The 17,949-nt window shown below is 34.4% G+C and overlaps 1 protein-coding gene across 1 annotated transcript in view; it reads right to left on the bottom strand.

Annotated features, from left to right (window-relative positions):
• Positions 1-15,724, bottom strand: part of LOC106637206 (Talin_middle and talin-RS domain-containing protein rhea) — a 912,483-nt gene extending 896,759 nt beyond the window's left edge. Inside the window, exon 1 of the mRNA XM_089595075.1 lies at positions 15,527-15,724. Within this exon, the coding sequence (XP_089451201.1) occupies positions 15,527-15,665 (139 nt within the window). The 5' untranslated portion in view covers positions 15,666-15,724. The remainder of the gene's footprint in view (positions 1-15,526) is intronic.
• Between the last annotated feature and the right edge of the window lie 2,225 nt (positions 15,725-17,949).

Raw genomic sequence — 17,949 nt, 5'->3', positions numbered from 1 at the left:
TTGCCACGATCAGTTTTTTTGTTAATTGGTACCCATCTTTTTTTTAATATTGAATGCGTTGCTGCAGTTACCTCTTTGACAGTTTTTTGGTTGACTACTTAGAAAAAACATCGATTGCAGTGAGCAAATACTGAAACCCTTTATTTTCATGAGCGTAAGGCTAAATCTCTGTAAGGTTTGCTTGCCAAATCTCATCTTCATCACGTATGTTGAATTTTTGGTGAGGATAATAAAGCTTTGCTGTCTTATAGAGATCTTCAAAAGCTCGCTCTGTGTATTAATTGTCTAGATTAATGTTACCTCAATCAGCTCGAATAAATGGAAATTTTTTTTGTAAGTTGTACACGAAAATTCCAGAACTATGTATTTCTTTTTCAAGCTTTTTAATGGCTTCAATAAAGTAAGCATAGCTACACCTTAAAGCTATTGAGATGTTCCAACATGGGACAGTCTTTTATTATCCAAGTCATATTGTCAGTCTGTAGTAAGTTTGTATCCAATATCAGGCAGACCTTGGCTACCTGCCTTTCTTTCTACCTAGCTTCCGACCAAATAGATCGACACTCACTTTGATAGTGAAACAGTAATTGCAACATCAATATATATATATATATATAAATATATACATATATATATATATAACCTCAAGATTCTATAGACCGTCTATTAGGTTTCACTCAGTGGGTTTTAAACAGAAACACAACTTATATTTAAGACTCACCTGTAGCTATTTGAAAGATAAACGCATTAAGAGTTAAACGTAACATTAAAAGTGGAGCTTACATAAATAGCAACAAAGTGCACGCGATTCATGATATTTTTCAAGCTGTACCACCAGGATACAAAATTATTGAAGTTCCTTGCCAATTAACTTATTCACTGATTATTAGACGTATCATTGATCATGTACAACTACTTATGGTAGATCAGGATCGTGATTTAGTTGATTTTCGTGGTAAAGTGATAACTATAAGATAGCATATAAAACCCTTTACATATTGAGTATAAATTGTAGTCAAACAAATCATAGAGGCAGCTCAATATGCGCTCTAGCACTCAGTTAACAACGAGCTCTCAAACCATTGAGATGTCAGAGAAAACAGTCAATCAAAGCATCGAGACATCTAAGAAAACAGCCAACACGTCAAAAACTAACTTATCAAAACATACAGCTTATAAAAAGTCTCGGTTTAAAAATAAGAGATCCTGGTGGAACATAAGTTGGATACTTTTTGTTGTATACAAAATGGACGAGATTCTAAGTATTCAGTCTCTAGTCGCATTTAACGAATCTCTTGCACCCTATGAGATTCATGCTCATTAGGCGTATTCATCGTCAACATACAGTAACGGTGATAAAGTTGGTATTTCAATTCTATGTCAAAATTTATATCTGTTACCATTCAGAAGTTCCTTACATGTTCATGGAAGATGAATAAAAAGTGAATAAAAATATAGCAGTAACTAATTCATTGATAAACAATGCCATTTGCCACTTATGTAATGAAATACGATACAACATAAATGCTGTAGAGGTCGACAAGTACAAAAATTTTGGATTTACAACCCTTACGAAAAATTGACTATCGCTAAGTCCTGATCAAAAATCTGTGATAAATGCAGGTTGGCTTGGTGTTGGCAAAGAAGATGATGACCTTACTAATGATAGTAAATACTGTCATATCATGCTTCCATTGAATATGATTTGAGGGTTTGCTGAAGACTATCGTAAGACAGTTGTTAATGTTAAACATGAGCTTATACTTACAAGAGCAGGAAACGATATAAATGCCGTTATACAAACTCCACTTAATGCCAATGCTGCTGATCCTATTGCAGCAGCAACTTGAAAAGACTTTGTATCTATGAGCTTTTAAACTTGGAAATAATATGAGCATCCCCTCAAACCTAGCACATCTAAACATATATGGACAGTTAAAACATCTAATCAGTTGGAAAAACCACGTTACGTTATTTCAGCCTTTAAAACTAACCATAAAAATCAGAAAGATGTAAGCGCTAGTATGTTTGATTGCTGCAAAATAAGAAATGTAAAACTGTATTTAAATTAAAATTCACATTATCATCCTTATGGAGATATTAGCCTTAATATAATGCGCAATTAGTATGCATTGTCATATAATATGTATGCTACTTATTAAAATTCATATTATGGTAAAGAATACACGCCTTTATTAGGCAAAAATTACTTTCTTAATCGAATATCTTTAATCGTCCTCGATTGTTTAAAAAAAAACGTGAAATTAAAAAGTGCTCCAGTAGATGTCAGGCTAGAATTTGAGTTGCTTATTAATTTTCCTGCGAATACGTCAACTTATTGCTTAATTTTTCATGACCATATCATTCACTATAGTCCAATGAGTGGTGATAGAAAGAAACTTGTGTAAGGTAATACATAAGCCGATTCATGGTTTTGCTAGCATCAGTTCATTTTCAACTATTATGGATAAAGGTTGGAGTGACAGCTGTAGTTAAAAAGGACCAGAAAATAAACGACGACAAGAAGAGTGGGAAAAATTTATCAAGAGTAATGAGAAAAAGGACATAAATCTTGATAAAACAAAATCTGTGGGAAAATTAAGAGATAAGGACTGTAGAGTTGCTTGAAAAAAAATTATTCGTTTTATCCATATGTCACATAAGCCGAGTACAAGCAATCTTACAACTTATGTTGAGTATCAAAAAATCTCAACTAAGGACGATTAATATAGAAACACAAAATCTGGGCTGAAAAGTCTTATTGATATGTATTCTACCAACAAAGGATCTTGTCCTTAAAATGAAGGTTATAAAAAAATAAGAAAAAACGTTAAACATAATAATAGCAGAATATGACATTATTTAATCTTAATAAGCTCATTATCGTAAAACATGTATGTTTGTGAGACTAGCTTTGTAAAGGTACATCATTTATTGAAAATAAACTGATTAAGTAAGATAATACAGACATGTTTAACAATTATTTTCCTGTCACTACACATCCTACATTATCATTTAACCCGCTCACTTATACAAAACAATTTTAATATGTATAAACTAGCACGCGCACAAGCTGCACAAAATTTTGCCCATTCAAACAGCAGCTTGAACCACTCTCAAGTTGAGAACGCAAGCAACAGCATGAGCCCCCACCAAGTTCTACAATCAGCACTGGTTCTAGGACAGTCAATTCAAAAACGCCAGAGAGGAGAGGCTAGATGTGCCAAAATCGGTGCCAGAACTGTGAACAGCTGTTTGAGAACCAGCACAGCCTATCTACTCACACTCTCGGGTTATACATTAAAATCGTTTTAAATACTTACGACTAAAATACACCGTTCCTAATCAGTTAGCCTAGAACTCCCTAAACATGTCACATTCAACTAATAAATCAATAACTCAAATTAATAAAGTAGCAAGTAAGCTCCTCCTGTTGTTTAGTGAGAAGCACCTCTATTATTAATTTATGCTTCATTAACTAATAAGATATTCAGTAAGTACCTAATTAAATAACGTAAAGTAAATTATTTCAAAAATTTTTTTTTGTTTTTTAGATGAGCAAGCATTTACTACTAGGAATCTTACTATTATTTAGCATTATTTATTGATAAAATGTGACCTTAGGCCAACAAGAATAAATAAATAAAAATCCAATTTCTTCTTAGCATAGTTAATTGGCAAACTCTTCCTTGGGCTGGAAAGTGTCGGCTATCTACGATTCATCTTTTTTTTATAAAATACTTAACAATAAAATTTGCCATACGACAAGCATTTTTTTTAATTGCCTTGAGTTCGTCATGATAGTGTTTAATAAGTCAATAGGGTGGTTGAAATAGTTTTGTGAGAAAAATGACTTTGTGGTAACAATTTTGAAGCACTTTGTTTTGTTTCGTTGCAGTATTGAGATGTTTTGCCATGTATTTATGATATGATTTGGTAAGGGAAAATTCTTGTTTGTATGTTTTTTAAACCAATCAATTAAGGAAAAAGTAAAACCTATAAAACGTTCTCAGGCCTTACCTTTAAGTCTTGTAATAAGTATGCAGAGATGTATAGATTACTGAGTAGCTATTATTGGAGTTGGTTTGTTTTCTTCGTCTTGTTGAAAGTTTTTTAAAGAAATCAAGTATCTATCATAAAAACGTAGGTATAGTGATGCTTAATAAGTTAGTGTCATTTATCTATTACAAGCAGCCTCCCGTCTCGGCTTCGCCTGAGACTTACTGAATAAAACACCGTAGTTTGTTGACATGTAACGTAAAACGCTTTCAGTTAGAAATCTTACATGTATTCCTGACACTCCTTAGAACAAAATTCTTTTTATTAAGAACATATTTGTTCAGAATTCATATAGCTTATTCGGTCAAATAATAAGCTGTAAGAATTAAATAAAAAAAAAAATTATGCTGAAAAAAACCGTGCGTTCCTTATGCCGTCAAATAATCGTTAACCACAACGGGCCATTAATTTGCAGTTTCTTCCGTATAATTTACAAGAAGGGCTGTTTTTTCAAGCTGTTAAGATTAAAAAACCTAAAAAATATATACTAAAAAAAATTTTTGATATACACAAAAATACAAATAAATTTTCTACTTATGAAAAAAAACTGAAAGATTTAAAAGATAACTGTAAAGGTACAGTTAAAAGCTGATCTCTCACGTAATGGATTCTTTATTTGTCAATTTTGACGCTGCTGTTCCAATCTCAATAAATTTTCTACGTCAGTTTCTTGACGGGGGAAATTGTAATTATTAATTACATTTGAAGTTTTCCTTCCAATTTACCCTCTTGTGACTTTTGGCATGCTTAAAACTTTTAAGACCCCTAAAATTCTGTTACCATTGTTAAGCTCTAATACATTTTTTGGCAAAGTAGTTAGACGTCTGATAAAAAAGACCGGTGAGCTTCTTAAGTACACACTTTCTTGACTGAAGTTTACAGCAATTGTGACTGCCTTGATACCTCAGGTTGATCTTCTCTGGCCTGCTATTAAAGTCCCAGACTGATCGGGAGAAAAATTACAAAGGCCAAAGCTTTGGAGCTAGTTGTAGGGATCCATCGAAGCATCTTCTGGTATAACGTCGAAGACGTTGGTGTCTAAAGCACTTTTTTATTTGCAGACTCAGTTGTTTTGGTAGGGTGGGAAGATTAGTTCGTAATGCTTGCTCGTCGGAGACTGTCCCGTTGGCTAAAGTTTTTTTTCTCTTAAGAGCTGTAAGGTTCGCCTAGCACAGACCTTGGAGAGGATCGGTGATTCCTGGTTAAATGCTTAGAGTCGAGAGGGTTATTGTATAGGGTATTGTATAGGGTTGATTACTATATAGGGTCATCGATCACTGGGGTTTCCAGCCTTACGAAGGACAACTCCGCTCGTGACGATTGCCAGTGAATGACTGCCTTGGTTTAATAGTGACCGTTTTTAGTCATAATCTTTTAGTCAACAAATTGCTTCGGAAAATTGTAGTAAAAACGTATTTGTTAGCAAGGTAGTCTACACTTAGGTGGCCCTTAAAAGAACCGATAAGATTGATGGTTAAGTAAGGATCGTAAATACTTTTAATAGCCCTAAAACGGCTAGAGGTAAGACTTCCAGCTATTCCTTATTATTATTCTTGATGATAAAGAGCTGGCTACGGGTAGCTTGACTCTTACCCTTGATGTCTCTGTATACGGAGACTGTGATGGAGTAAGGTACACCGCTGACCAAAGAATATCTCGTCTTCGGGTCATTCCCCGCATAACAAACGGCTCATCGTTGGACGGAATCATGTGGGTATGCCCGTTGGGGACACGACCACTGAGAAGATAGCCGTTGTGGCTGCCCGTACCCCTCAGAGCTGTCTTCCCTAGCTTACGTTTAAAGCCAAAAATTCCCTGACTGCACCAGGCGGGATGGTGAAACTGACACACATTTCTGAAGAGTTGGAGCAGGTTGTGCTCTGGCTAGATACGTCACTTGGTATTACGCCAGAGACGTCATTGGTTAGAATAATTTTTTATTGGTGGCACTTGTCGAGATTCAGGGTAAATGTAGACCTAGGTCACTTGCCCATTAGAAAAGAGTGCTGTCCGTGACCGGAATATGCAGCTGCACGACTATCATCTACATTCTCTATGCAGCTCGATGAACTACAGGAGGATGACTGCATCTGTTTTCGAGACGCTCCGGAGTATTATAACCACACTTATTTAGTTCTGTTGCAGGTAGCCTCAATTTTTTTGTCAACACCACCTAGCGGATCCTACTGAACTTAAGTGAAAAGTTGGCGTATTTTTGCATAACTTTAAGCTTATTTATTGCAATTTTTATTCAATTTTTCAAGATGAAAACTATACAAAAACCATCTAGGAAGTGTCATGAATCAGTGTGCAAAACTACGGCAAAATCGGTTCAGTAGTTTTTGCGGTTTGCGATTACAACGGTTTTAGCGACTTTGCTTTATATATTAGTAAGATGAAACATTTAGAAACTGTTGTAAAATAGAATCATCTGTCAACGGATTTTCTTTACTGTTTCAAAAACACAACAGGAGTAATAATTTGGTATAACTGGGCTCATTTAAAATATGGTCTTAATATCTTTTATTTGATTCCGTTCGTTCGTGGGTCTCCTGGTTTGTCACTCACAACCTTTATTTGTTCTATTGATTTAAATACAAAATTTTAATTTTAATGATATAAATAAAATAAGTAATTTTACTGTGTAATATATCCAAATTAATATCATTTATTTATTTAAAAATATTTTATTGAGTCACACAAACAAGGTTAAGTATTAATTACATTACTCATTACTAACTTGCATTTATCGATGATAGTTAATACTACTGCTTCAGAGTTTCCTCAGGCACGACTCATCAATAGTTTCTGTAACAACATGAATGAATCTGTGGACAGAAAAAGAGTAGTTACAGTTTCTGCTCTCTTTGCTACTGGCAGAACTTCTTTTGGTAGGCCTTTTTCGCTGTACCTTTCTCCATAGCGTGGTTTATGACTACTGATGTTCTCGAAATATACCTGAGTTCCCTTAACCAATATATTATACCTCACGTGTAAAATATACTCACTGGATTGGAAGTTAACAACTGACTAAAACTTTTGAGGATAGATAACAGACGTTAACAGAATGACTTTTTCTCTTGATAGAGCACTTTTATAGCATCAGAGTGAGTAGAAGAAACATCCGCTTGAATTACATCAGCTAATAAGCGATAATCGTAAAAAACTGCGTTTAAAACAAAACAGTAGTTTAAAACGATGGTGGTTTATGTTGTTTTATTGCTGTATATGATTATTACGTGTACAAGTCACTGGGTGCACGAGCAAATGTAAACTTAAAAACATGCACTTTGAAGCTCTTGCACACGTTTATAGAAAGCGTGACGTATAAACTTAACTTGCGATATGAGCTTATGTGTATACTATCACGGATATCATAGATAGTAAATGTGACGAATAAATTTTGTTTGCGCTCATAAAACAATTCGTCTATATCAACTTAAGATATAAGTACTGTACATTTATTTATTTGGGTTTTTGATTTAAATTTTGCCTGGTACAGCCTCTTCAGGACTATTTTCCGATAACAGTAAGTGCTTCGAATACTACAGAAGACTTAAATGCAGGACAATGTTATTTTACACTATTTTTAGTGATGTGACAATTTTCCATTCAAACACATGTTAACATATAACATATTATTACAAATTCTTTAAACTCATGATTTGCGGGAATTTGCCTTATGGTAGGTCTTGTGCTTCGTGCGTGAATATTTTCTCATAGTGCATTGTATTCTTTCTTTATATTATACAATATAAATTTCGTTTAGTTGAGTGTACATATATACATATACATATACATATATATATATATATATATATATATATATATATATATATATATATATATATATGTGTATATATGTATGTATATATATAATGTTACGGAACAAGCTTTAGGGATTCTCGTGTAGATGGGGAGCAGATAATTCCAACTTATTGAATAAATGGATTAAACAGTCCTTAATTTTGTAGTGAAATGCTCCGCCAAAAAGGTGGAGCAGGGGCTCGAACCCGTCAACTAAGGATTCGCGAAACTTTACGCTGACCACTTAGCCACGACCGCTGCCGCGAGCGGCTGTATTAATTGCACTCTTAGATGCACTCTATTGTGTCGTTAGTTATACGCCGTTGTGCTAACACACAGGCGCTGGCTTGACTGGAGCAAGCCACGGCCGTGACACCTCCCCAAGTTAATGGGTCATCGTCCACGATAACAACTCTTGCTACGTCACCTGCTGAATATTGTTTTTCTGAATTTGGTAACCTTTTCATTCTTTTCTTTGCATATGTCTTCGTGTCCCTTGACAGGCCATTATATCCTCGTAGCATTCTCGTTGTAATGTCTTCTCACCTCAATTTTGTTTTCGTGACATGAAGTAGCTTCATTATTGTACTCAACTGGTCAGGTAACGTAGTTCTTATCAGCCACCGAAAGTAATGCAGATTTCTTCTGAGTTGGTGCTGGACATATATGGCGTACATGCGAGTTAATTTTGTGCGAATTACTACTCGATTGCCTCAGGCGATATCTTAATTCTACATCCTGCCGCTGTCACCAAATTATGCTTGTTATGGAACGAGTGTGTATACCTCAACGGGATCAGGTTCTCAATAAAAGAAGATGAATGATTCGAAATTCCTGCGAGCTCTTAACAGGTAATACATGCAACGGTTAGTTCACGTAAAAATGAGGAATATGTAGGATGGGTTCCAAGACAAAATTTATAAAACGGCATTTATTTCGGAAATTTCGTAGTAAAGCGAGACGGTGACAGGACCTATGGCATATGCATCAACACTACCGACTCCACGGTCAGAATTAAAGTGCCCGAAGTGGAGTTCCTACACTATGAATCTACCCAGAGTTTAAAGGCCTCAAGAGCCAATGGGGACGACAAAAATATACTTGAGCTGGAAAATAATGAAGCAAGCAGAGACAGCGTGTATGCGAATAGTAGAACAATTAAAACTGAAACAAAAGAAGAAAGACTAAAAAGAATAATATCACTTGTAGATATAAATGGCTGAAATGAGGAAGAATTGGCACATGTGGTAGACCTGGTGAGCCACAACCCGTATGTGTTTGGATTAGAGGACGAACTCTTGCCAATTACTAACTCAGTTAAACACAGAATAATTACAAATATGGAAACACCGATTCACGCAAGAAACTATAGGTATCCGCCAGGATTAAGGGATCAAATGAGAGTAGAAATAAAAAAACTGCATGACCATGATATCATCGAACCATCGAAATCACCGTAAAACTCTTATATGTGGATAGTACTGAAGAAACCTGGGCCAAATGGGGAGAAACGCTGGACGCAAAAAAAAAAGAGATTAGTGCAGTCAATTAGTCAGTTACTTTGTTATATGATACAAAAAAAAAGATCAGCGAAGACAGCTGAATATATTGTTGTTATAGGGCACAGACAATCATGAAGAAAAAATTAATCCGGAGTTGCCAAAAAAGACCTTTACCAACTAGCAGAAGAGCAGGAGAAAGACGGGATCTGACTCGAGAGCGGGCCGCTGGCAAGGATATTTGTGGTTCGGGCACAGAGTACAGAATGATGAAGGAAATGGCAAGAAGATTATAATCAACAAAACAAGATTGCAGGTATCGGATTCAGATTCTTCCTTAGCCGACTGCAGCAGCACAGAGTCAGACACGGATCTCAACACTGTACGGACACGCAAGAAATTATTTTAAAGGCGCAAAAAGCTGAAAAAGTTCTCTGTTAATTCGAATGCAAGCGATACAGAGAAAAGAAGCATCAAAATCAAAACAGAGTCGAGTGAAACAGCAGTAGACCCCTCAGAGAGTGGATTTCTAAGTACAGAAATTTGAGCAGTGAGTACGCCGTTAGACAAGTCTGTCATCCCAACACGGGAAGACGTAACAATACCCTTAGCGACTTGCTTATCTCCAGTACAGTATAACAACAAATCCAATGAGGAAGTGGGCCATTCAGATACCGCAGAGGAAATAACAGTCACCCAACGAAAGTGGATAAATTGGCAAGAACTCAACTCATGGCAGCAAACCCATCACAGGGATAACTCACACTTATCTTAAGAAACGCAAAGAAAATTGAGCTGGAAGGAAAGAACCAGCAGCATTTTAAGTCACAAGCCTTGAAAACGGTCAACCCATCCACAAAGATTGAGGAAATAAAAACATTAGAAGGTAAGTAGAAAGCAAGAATAGATATATGGGAAGAGTAAAAGGGGGTGTATGTGGACAGCCTCAAAGACTGTCCCTCCTATAATCACCAAACTGCTTGCAAAAATGATCAGAAGCAGAACCACCCTTAGGTAAACGTAAAAGTTGACCCATGCAACATGAATGATAGCAAATGGAGAAGCCTGAGCGATGGGCAACTATCAGCAGTCACCCAAGGGGAACCACTTCAAGGCAAAGGTAGCAACACATACTCTCCAATTACATCGGAAGACAAAAATCCCAAACAAGGGCAGGACACAGTTAGAACAAAATTAACAGACTTACCAAGAATAATAAGTTCAGAGGCAAATATTTGCAGCAAACCTTGGCTAGAATTTAAATTGCGGCCTGATCTTACTCAATATGACGGCAATTGCCTATTCCACTTGTTAACAAATGGATGTCAGCTGAAGCTCACAGCGAGTGAATTAAGAGCGGAGCTGCTGAACTCATCACACATAGACAAATGTTAATTCGGAGGTTTCGAAATGGGAACTGTATTTTTTTCTTCCCACAACACTTCAAGTGGAACGTGCGTGTACACTTGCGCCGTTCCAACAAAGCCTGGTAGTTAGATAAATACCTATACTCTCACTTACAGAGAGAAAGCAATGTAAAATACGCACATATTCATCTGCAAGGACAGCATTACATTCCTCTGATGAGAATCGCCTCCACACCTTTCAGGAACTCCGTCAAGCCATCCCTACCATCGGCTAAAAGCCTTACACAAATTAACAAGAATGAAAAAGCTACTAACGAATATATATATATATATATATATATATATATATATATATATATATATATATATATATATATATATATATATATATATTGGAAAGACAAATTCGTAGCCGTCAGAAATGACAAGAAAGGGTACTGGTTGTGCCCACTTCAGCAAAATGTATTTGGTAACAAAGAAAACATAAGCATAAAATTGGTAACACAATCTGAAGTAAGCAATTTTGTACATAAAAAAGACTATGAGGATACACTAGACTTTAGGAACATATTAGTAGATGCTCAGCTTAAGGAAGAAAGGGGCAAGTATGTCTTACCTTGGGAACAGGTAGAAACGAATACCGATGTATTGAACCAAGCATGTTACATACAACGAAATGAGGGAACAGGGCACGAGGCAAACATCACACGTTCAGAGTGGGCTGAAGTTATAAGCAATGGGAATGACACCGAATCACCACAGGAAGAGGGCGACTCGGACAACTCTAATCAAGATATGAATTTGGCGGATAATACTGCATATATTAGAGCCTTAGAGTTAGGGTTCACACGCTACACAGTAGCTAAAGCCCACCCACCCCAGGAAAAATCACCATGGCCACAAGATGGAAATAATGGAAGCATTTATTTTAAGGGGTCTAATAAAATTGGAAGAGCTTAACACAGAAGAATGGTTGATAGGTGGGACTGAAGTTCAATGGCTATTTGGCAGAGCTGTAATAATGGTATTCATTAAAGCACACTTGACCAATTAGTGGAAGATTTCGGAAATATGTTTCAAGAACATGAGCTAACAGCAGTCTTGTATTTGAACGACCTACCAACTCCACCAGTAGAAAAGAGACTGCAAATAATAAAGGAATACCACGAGTCAGCAATAGGGGGACATAGGGGCATAAACAAGACCTACAAGAAAATTGCCGATGATTTCTATTGGACAAATATGAAGCCCGATATTAGGCAGTACATTTTGAGATGCGACGGATGTCAGAAAAACAAACTAGTCCGACTAAAAATAAAATTACCTATGATTTTGACTGATACACCTGCCTTTCTATTTGGTAAAATTTCGATAGATTTTTAGGGCCTGTTGACAGAAACGGAGAAAGGCAACAGATGCATACTTACAGTGCAGGACGAGCTTACTTAGTACACCATTTTAATATCGGTAAGGCAAGCAAACGTGATGGAAACAGCTGAAAACCTCTTAAATAAAGTTTTTTGCCTTTTTGGTCCACCGGATGATATACTGTCAGATAATGGTACACACTTCAGGAATAAGCTACTAGAAGAATTTGCTCGCTTCTTTCCAATCAACAAATATTATGCAACTGCATATAGATCTCAATTCAATGGCAGCATCGAACGTATGCACCATACAATAAACGAGTATCTAAAGGCGTATTGCAAAGACCAAAACGACTGGGACAATTAATGAAGCCTCTGCATGCACGCTTATAACACGACGATGCACGAAAGCACGGGCTACTCACCACAAGAGTTAGTGTGTGGTAGGAGAGTGCGAACCCCTACAAACGGTGATTCGCGCTCCTAAGCCATAGACGCAGACGAATATATGAAAAATTTATCCAAGAAGTACAAACTACGGTGGCCATGAATTTAGCACATTCGAAACATCATTCCAAATATTTTTACGATAGGAAAATGAACTTTCAGCACTTTAGAGTAGGAAAGGCAGTATTTTTACTAAAAGAGCCACACAAAAATAAATTTATCGCGCAATATGTAGGGCCGTATGAAATTGTAGGTCTTCATTATGGCTTACACAGTGTCAAACTTCAAAAAGGGATCGAACTAAAAGTATCACACATCGACAAAATCAGACTAGTGGCTACCCTTTTGTTACCACCAAACGACTAATAGCATGTCTTCTTTCTTGTGCGGCCCTCGGATGCAAAGAAAGAAAGACATTAACACACAGATTCTTCACCGCACGAACACTTAAATACCTCCAGCGTGTAACAGTATGGTAATGGCGGCTGTATTGATTGCACTCTTAGACACACTCTTTTGTGTCGTCAGTTGAATGCCGGTGTGCCAATACACGGGCGCTGGCTTGACTGGAGCAAGCCACGTCCGTGACAATATACGTATATATATTAAGATTTCAATATACTTCAATTTTCAATTTTAACTTTAAATGAATGCATGACTAACGTGGATAAGTTATTTACTTCACCGCAATAAGATGCTACACAAAATAGTCCACGAATATAGTCAGTAAGCACCTTGTCAATTAAAATGCTTTTCTTATTTAACAATAGCTCCACAATTTGGATTTTATAATTTTTCAGACTGTTCCTTGATCTTCATGACAGTATCGTATAGAAAATCAGTTGAAACCAATCTGTGAAATAATTAAAGAGCGCTTTTATACTTTAATAGTCAGACATTTACTAATTATATAAAAACCTGTTGTTACGTTCTCGCTTAACAAAAAATAATATGTTGATCTTGAAAACTGACAATATTTTTTCTAAAATTCTTTAGTATGCAACAACGTTACAATCTTATTCATAAAATTTCATTTTAATAACTTCTAAGCAATTGTATTTATGAACAAAAACGTTTAATGCCGTAAGATACTTTAAAAAACACATTAGTACAAATATTCAAAACCTTTTATCGTACATTTAGATCCTGCACAGTTTTTGATAGCATCTGAACCAGAAGTTAGTGGGTACTTAAAAATCGAAATATTAGTTTATACTTCCATAGCAGACAATACATAAATGTAAACATACTTCTTATGAAACGATATTTACATAGTCTACACTGTCATGATTAAGAAATGCAATTATCGTTTGAATAAGTTTATTCAGTAACTAGGTGTGGTATTTCAAGAAGTATTTCTCTGTATATTTAACAAATATACAATTATAAAGGATACACTATTCAATTGAAAATCATAGTGTGCAGCCATGTCACCACAATTTTCTACCAGACTGGTCAGTACAAAATTGCCTGCTTTTATCGAATCCATCGGTTATCTCATAACACGTTTCGATGATGATACATTCTCTAACTTTGCACTTATACCTGTCACATGTTCGTACAAACTCATTTCTTATCGTGGTTTTAAAGAATAAGTTTGCGTATAACAACGAATACAATATATATATAAATATATAAAAGAAAACTTTAAAAAAAACATTATGTACTACCGGTTTATCTTCAGACAGTAAGAGTCGCAAAATCAAAATATCACCTTATTTACGACTCAAAGATTTTAGAAGGATAAGGCATAATAAAAATAAACTTATCCACGCACAAAACCTTCTATTAATAATCAAATAATGGAAAAAATTTATTAATGTAAGAAAGACTTTGCTTGAAAATTTTTCAAAAATGCCTATGCTTAAAAAATTTGGAAAAAAATTACAAAATTGCATAAACAATTATTTCTCTTTTGAAATACACAAATAAACAAAAACCAAATAAATTTTTGCTGGTAATTGTAAGAATTACTTTTTCAAAGCTTAACAAAAAATATTCTATTTAATAAATGATTTATAAACATAAAAAATAACTAAAATATTTCAAAACTAAAAAAAGTATAAAACAGTGGATGTATACATAAATGATTAATAAAATAATAAGCACAATAAAATTTAAAACAAAAGTAACTTTCCATCAAAGATCGTGTTTAGCTAGATGGATACACTGCTTGACTAATGTGCTGGATAATGAGAGTTTGAATTCTATAGAAAGAGTTTCAAAACAAAAAAAATTCAATGAGGAATAGAAATTTGTTAAAGTTTACCAATGTCACGGTCTGTTTTTTTTCCAGACATATAAAAAAAAATGTCCTCTCATCAGGAATCGATTTTTTCAATTTCACCAGTATTATATCAACCAGTTTCAATATTATGAGCATAAGCATAGAACATTAGATCTCATAGGCCTACATACATTTTAAGAATGTTTGGATTATTAGAACAGACTTTTCAAAAAATCACCCAAAACGGTGCCATTTTGGAAATTTCTAGCCATATTGTTACTCAGCCATTAAATTTTCCACAGTTTTTCTAAATAAATATGAGTACTAACATTTTGAGCATGTGCACGATTTTTTTGAGTTTAAATTTTGTATTTGTTACCCCTATTTAACTGTATATTTTACGGCTTTTATTAAAATAACAATTATAATTAACTCACCATTTAAGGAAAGGGAAAAAACATGAGCGAAATGTTGTATAAAAGAGTTTTCGGTGAAGTATAACATCATCGTTACGAATTTATAAGTCAGCCTTTCATTACTTTTTGTATAATTTTTCAAAAGAAGAAACAAACGTTAATTTAATAACTGAAAATCTTTGTATTAATGATTAGTCTTTAAGAGTAATGAGCTTTTATTTTGTGTTCCTCACTCAAATACTTTGTGTTTCTAGAAGATTTTTGATACAGACGTTATCAAAAAATGTGTACTGGGAGTTAGAATTTTAAATTGAGTAACTAAAAATTGTAATCTTACTTTGCTCCAAAGTACTAGTTTCCGTCAACTTGTCTCGAATAATTCGGCACGCATCGTAAACTGATATATTTGGATCGAACTGCATCATCTTGGTAGCATTATTATCGGGTATTGAGATGCGCAGGGATAAGGTCGCCATTTCATAAAATCTATATTATCTGTTTTGGTAATGATGCTGCAGAAAAAAAAAGTTTATCAACGTGCTGTAAAAATACATTAAATTAATATTGTTAATATTGTAGCTATACTTAAAAATGTATAAGCTAATATGTAAGTTGTTACTTTAATTTGGTTTTTCCTACAGTTAACATATTTGCGTAGCTTTCTTAAAGCAGAAAATCCATCACATTTATAGACCCTGCTTACTATGTAGTTAAAACTTTAGTTGTACTCCACAAGTAATTGAATTTATCGACATATTTCCATTCGGTACAAGATTTCCAAGGCAACTCAATTTTTTCAGTTAAAACTACTATTCATGGAAAATTTGTCATATGTAGCAATTAAAAAGAAAACCACCTCGACCAACATTTGAACCTGTTTTTTTTCAATTTTTTCAGTTAAAACTACCAAATCCTGGTCGAGGTGGCACTTTTGTTCAATTGCTACGTATGATGATTTTTTTACAACTAGGACCTCAAACTGAAAAAATTGAGTTGCCTTGGCAATCTCAGACTGGAGGGAAAAATGTCGATAAATTCAATTACTCGCATTAATACTTACCCATCTATGAAATTGAGTTAATTTACAATATTTTTAGGTACCTTTAGTGGTACTCCTTTGAGTACAACTATCATTGTCATTACAACTGACTCACCACCATTATTAACAAGTAATTTTATCATACCAACATATTTGTTTTACTTTCCAGTTTGTTCAGATGTGTTCCATGAGTTGTTTGTTGTATTTAACCGATGTTAGAGCGTGAAAAATGGTAAAAAACTAAAGATAAATAGAAAATCACATAAACATAAAAATGATAATCACCATTTTGTAAATAAATGATTTTAAAACATTCTTCCTACAAACATTGTTTCCTCTCTGTATTTGTAAGATGAGAGTTTCAATTTAGAAAAAAGCTTGAATAATTTTGTTACAAAAGTAATGAATGTATCCATGTCTACAAACAAGTATGATTGCAGAAAAATAATTTTTTTGTAATACAAAAAAGTATCCGTATTATCATCAATTCTTCTAACGAGTTTACAAAAAATCAAAAATGTATTTAAAGAAACTTTTCGTTTTAATAACTGTTATTACAGAAACTTTTAATCAGGATGGAAACAATGGTTTGAAAAGATAGCTTACAATACTGAAGCTAAAAGAAAAAATAGAGTTTAGGAAACGGAGAGCCATTACCACTGATTAGTTGTGTATGCCAGCTCAAAAACAAGAACGTGTAATATTACAAGTACAGCATGTGAGATGAAAGAGTTATCTGGTACTAATGATATTCTAAAAAAAAGAAATAACGTTTTCTCAAGACAACAACTGTGTTTTATTAGTGGTCGTTTCAGCAAATTTCTAAAATACATATTTTTTCTTCTACCATGAAATTATTTTTTATAACGTTAGAGTTGCAAGGAATTATGGAAAACTTTATTTTAAACTACATATTGTTTAACTTCTATGAAATCAATCTAAGTACCCAACCTTAACACAACTATGAGAATGAGTAGTTCTTACGTAGACAAATGAAGTACCTTAGAGGTTGTTTGTTCGATCCATACTCATGGGAGATTTTCTTCATTTTAGCGCATAGTATAAAATTGCTTCGATTGAAGTTATAAAATTTTTGATTTACAATTATAAGTATAAAAATTATTCCACCGGTGACTCACACTGCATGCAGACCAAAAACTAGTGTTGTCTGCTGAATTGATAGTATAATGCAACGTACTCTAATCTAATCACCTGTGTACATATTTAAATAAACTTAAATGAAAGACATTAAATATCTTTTAAGTGTGTCCTATGAGGCAGAATTACTACCATACACTTAGAAAAAAGTTAGTTAATAACTATTAGTTTATAACTCTAGTTTTTGGTCCCTCTGGCCTAGTCCTCGTAAAATAATCGTATGATTTCTGTTATAAAAACTATGTACGTCAATAAGAGCCCATGCTAAACAAGTGTTCAGCAATGGTATTCAATCGTCTTGTTCTCATTATTTTATCCTATAATCTTACATAAAATGTTACGTACCGCTGTACAAAAGCTACAGAAGCAACCTCTCCAAAGAGAGACTCTAAAAATAGCTCGAAATTAGCCCATTTTTGCAACCTCGAGAATATTCCCAAATTCTTTATTAAATCATTGTTTATCGTTTGAACATTCACCTGCTAAATTTTTAAGAGGGGATCAGCTTTGGTTTCTTAGAGATAGGAGGTAGAAGATATTGAAATATTACTAACGACCGTATA

Source organism: Copidosoma floridanum, unplaced genomic scaffold (assembly GCF_036245765.1).
Source record: "Copidosoma floridanum isolate Cflo_tuat_1 unplaced genomic scaffold, Cflo_Japanese_pri ptg000024l, whole genome shotgun sequence".
In the NCBI taxonomy this organism is placed as follows: domain Eukaryota; kingdom Metazoa; phylum Arthropoda; class Insecta; order Hymenoptera; family Encyrtidae; genus Copidosoma; species Copidosoma floridanum.
The sequence above is the reverse complement of the archived record's forward strand: the minus strand, read 5'-3'. Positions and strand labels throughout refer to the sequence as shown.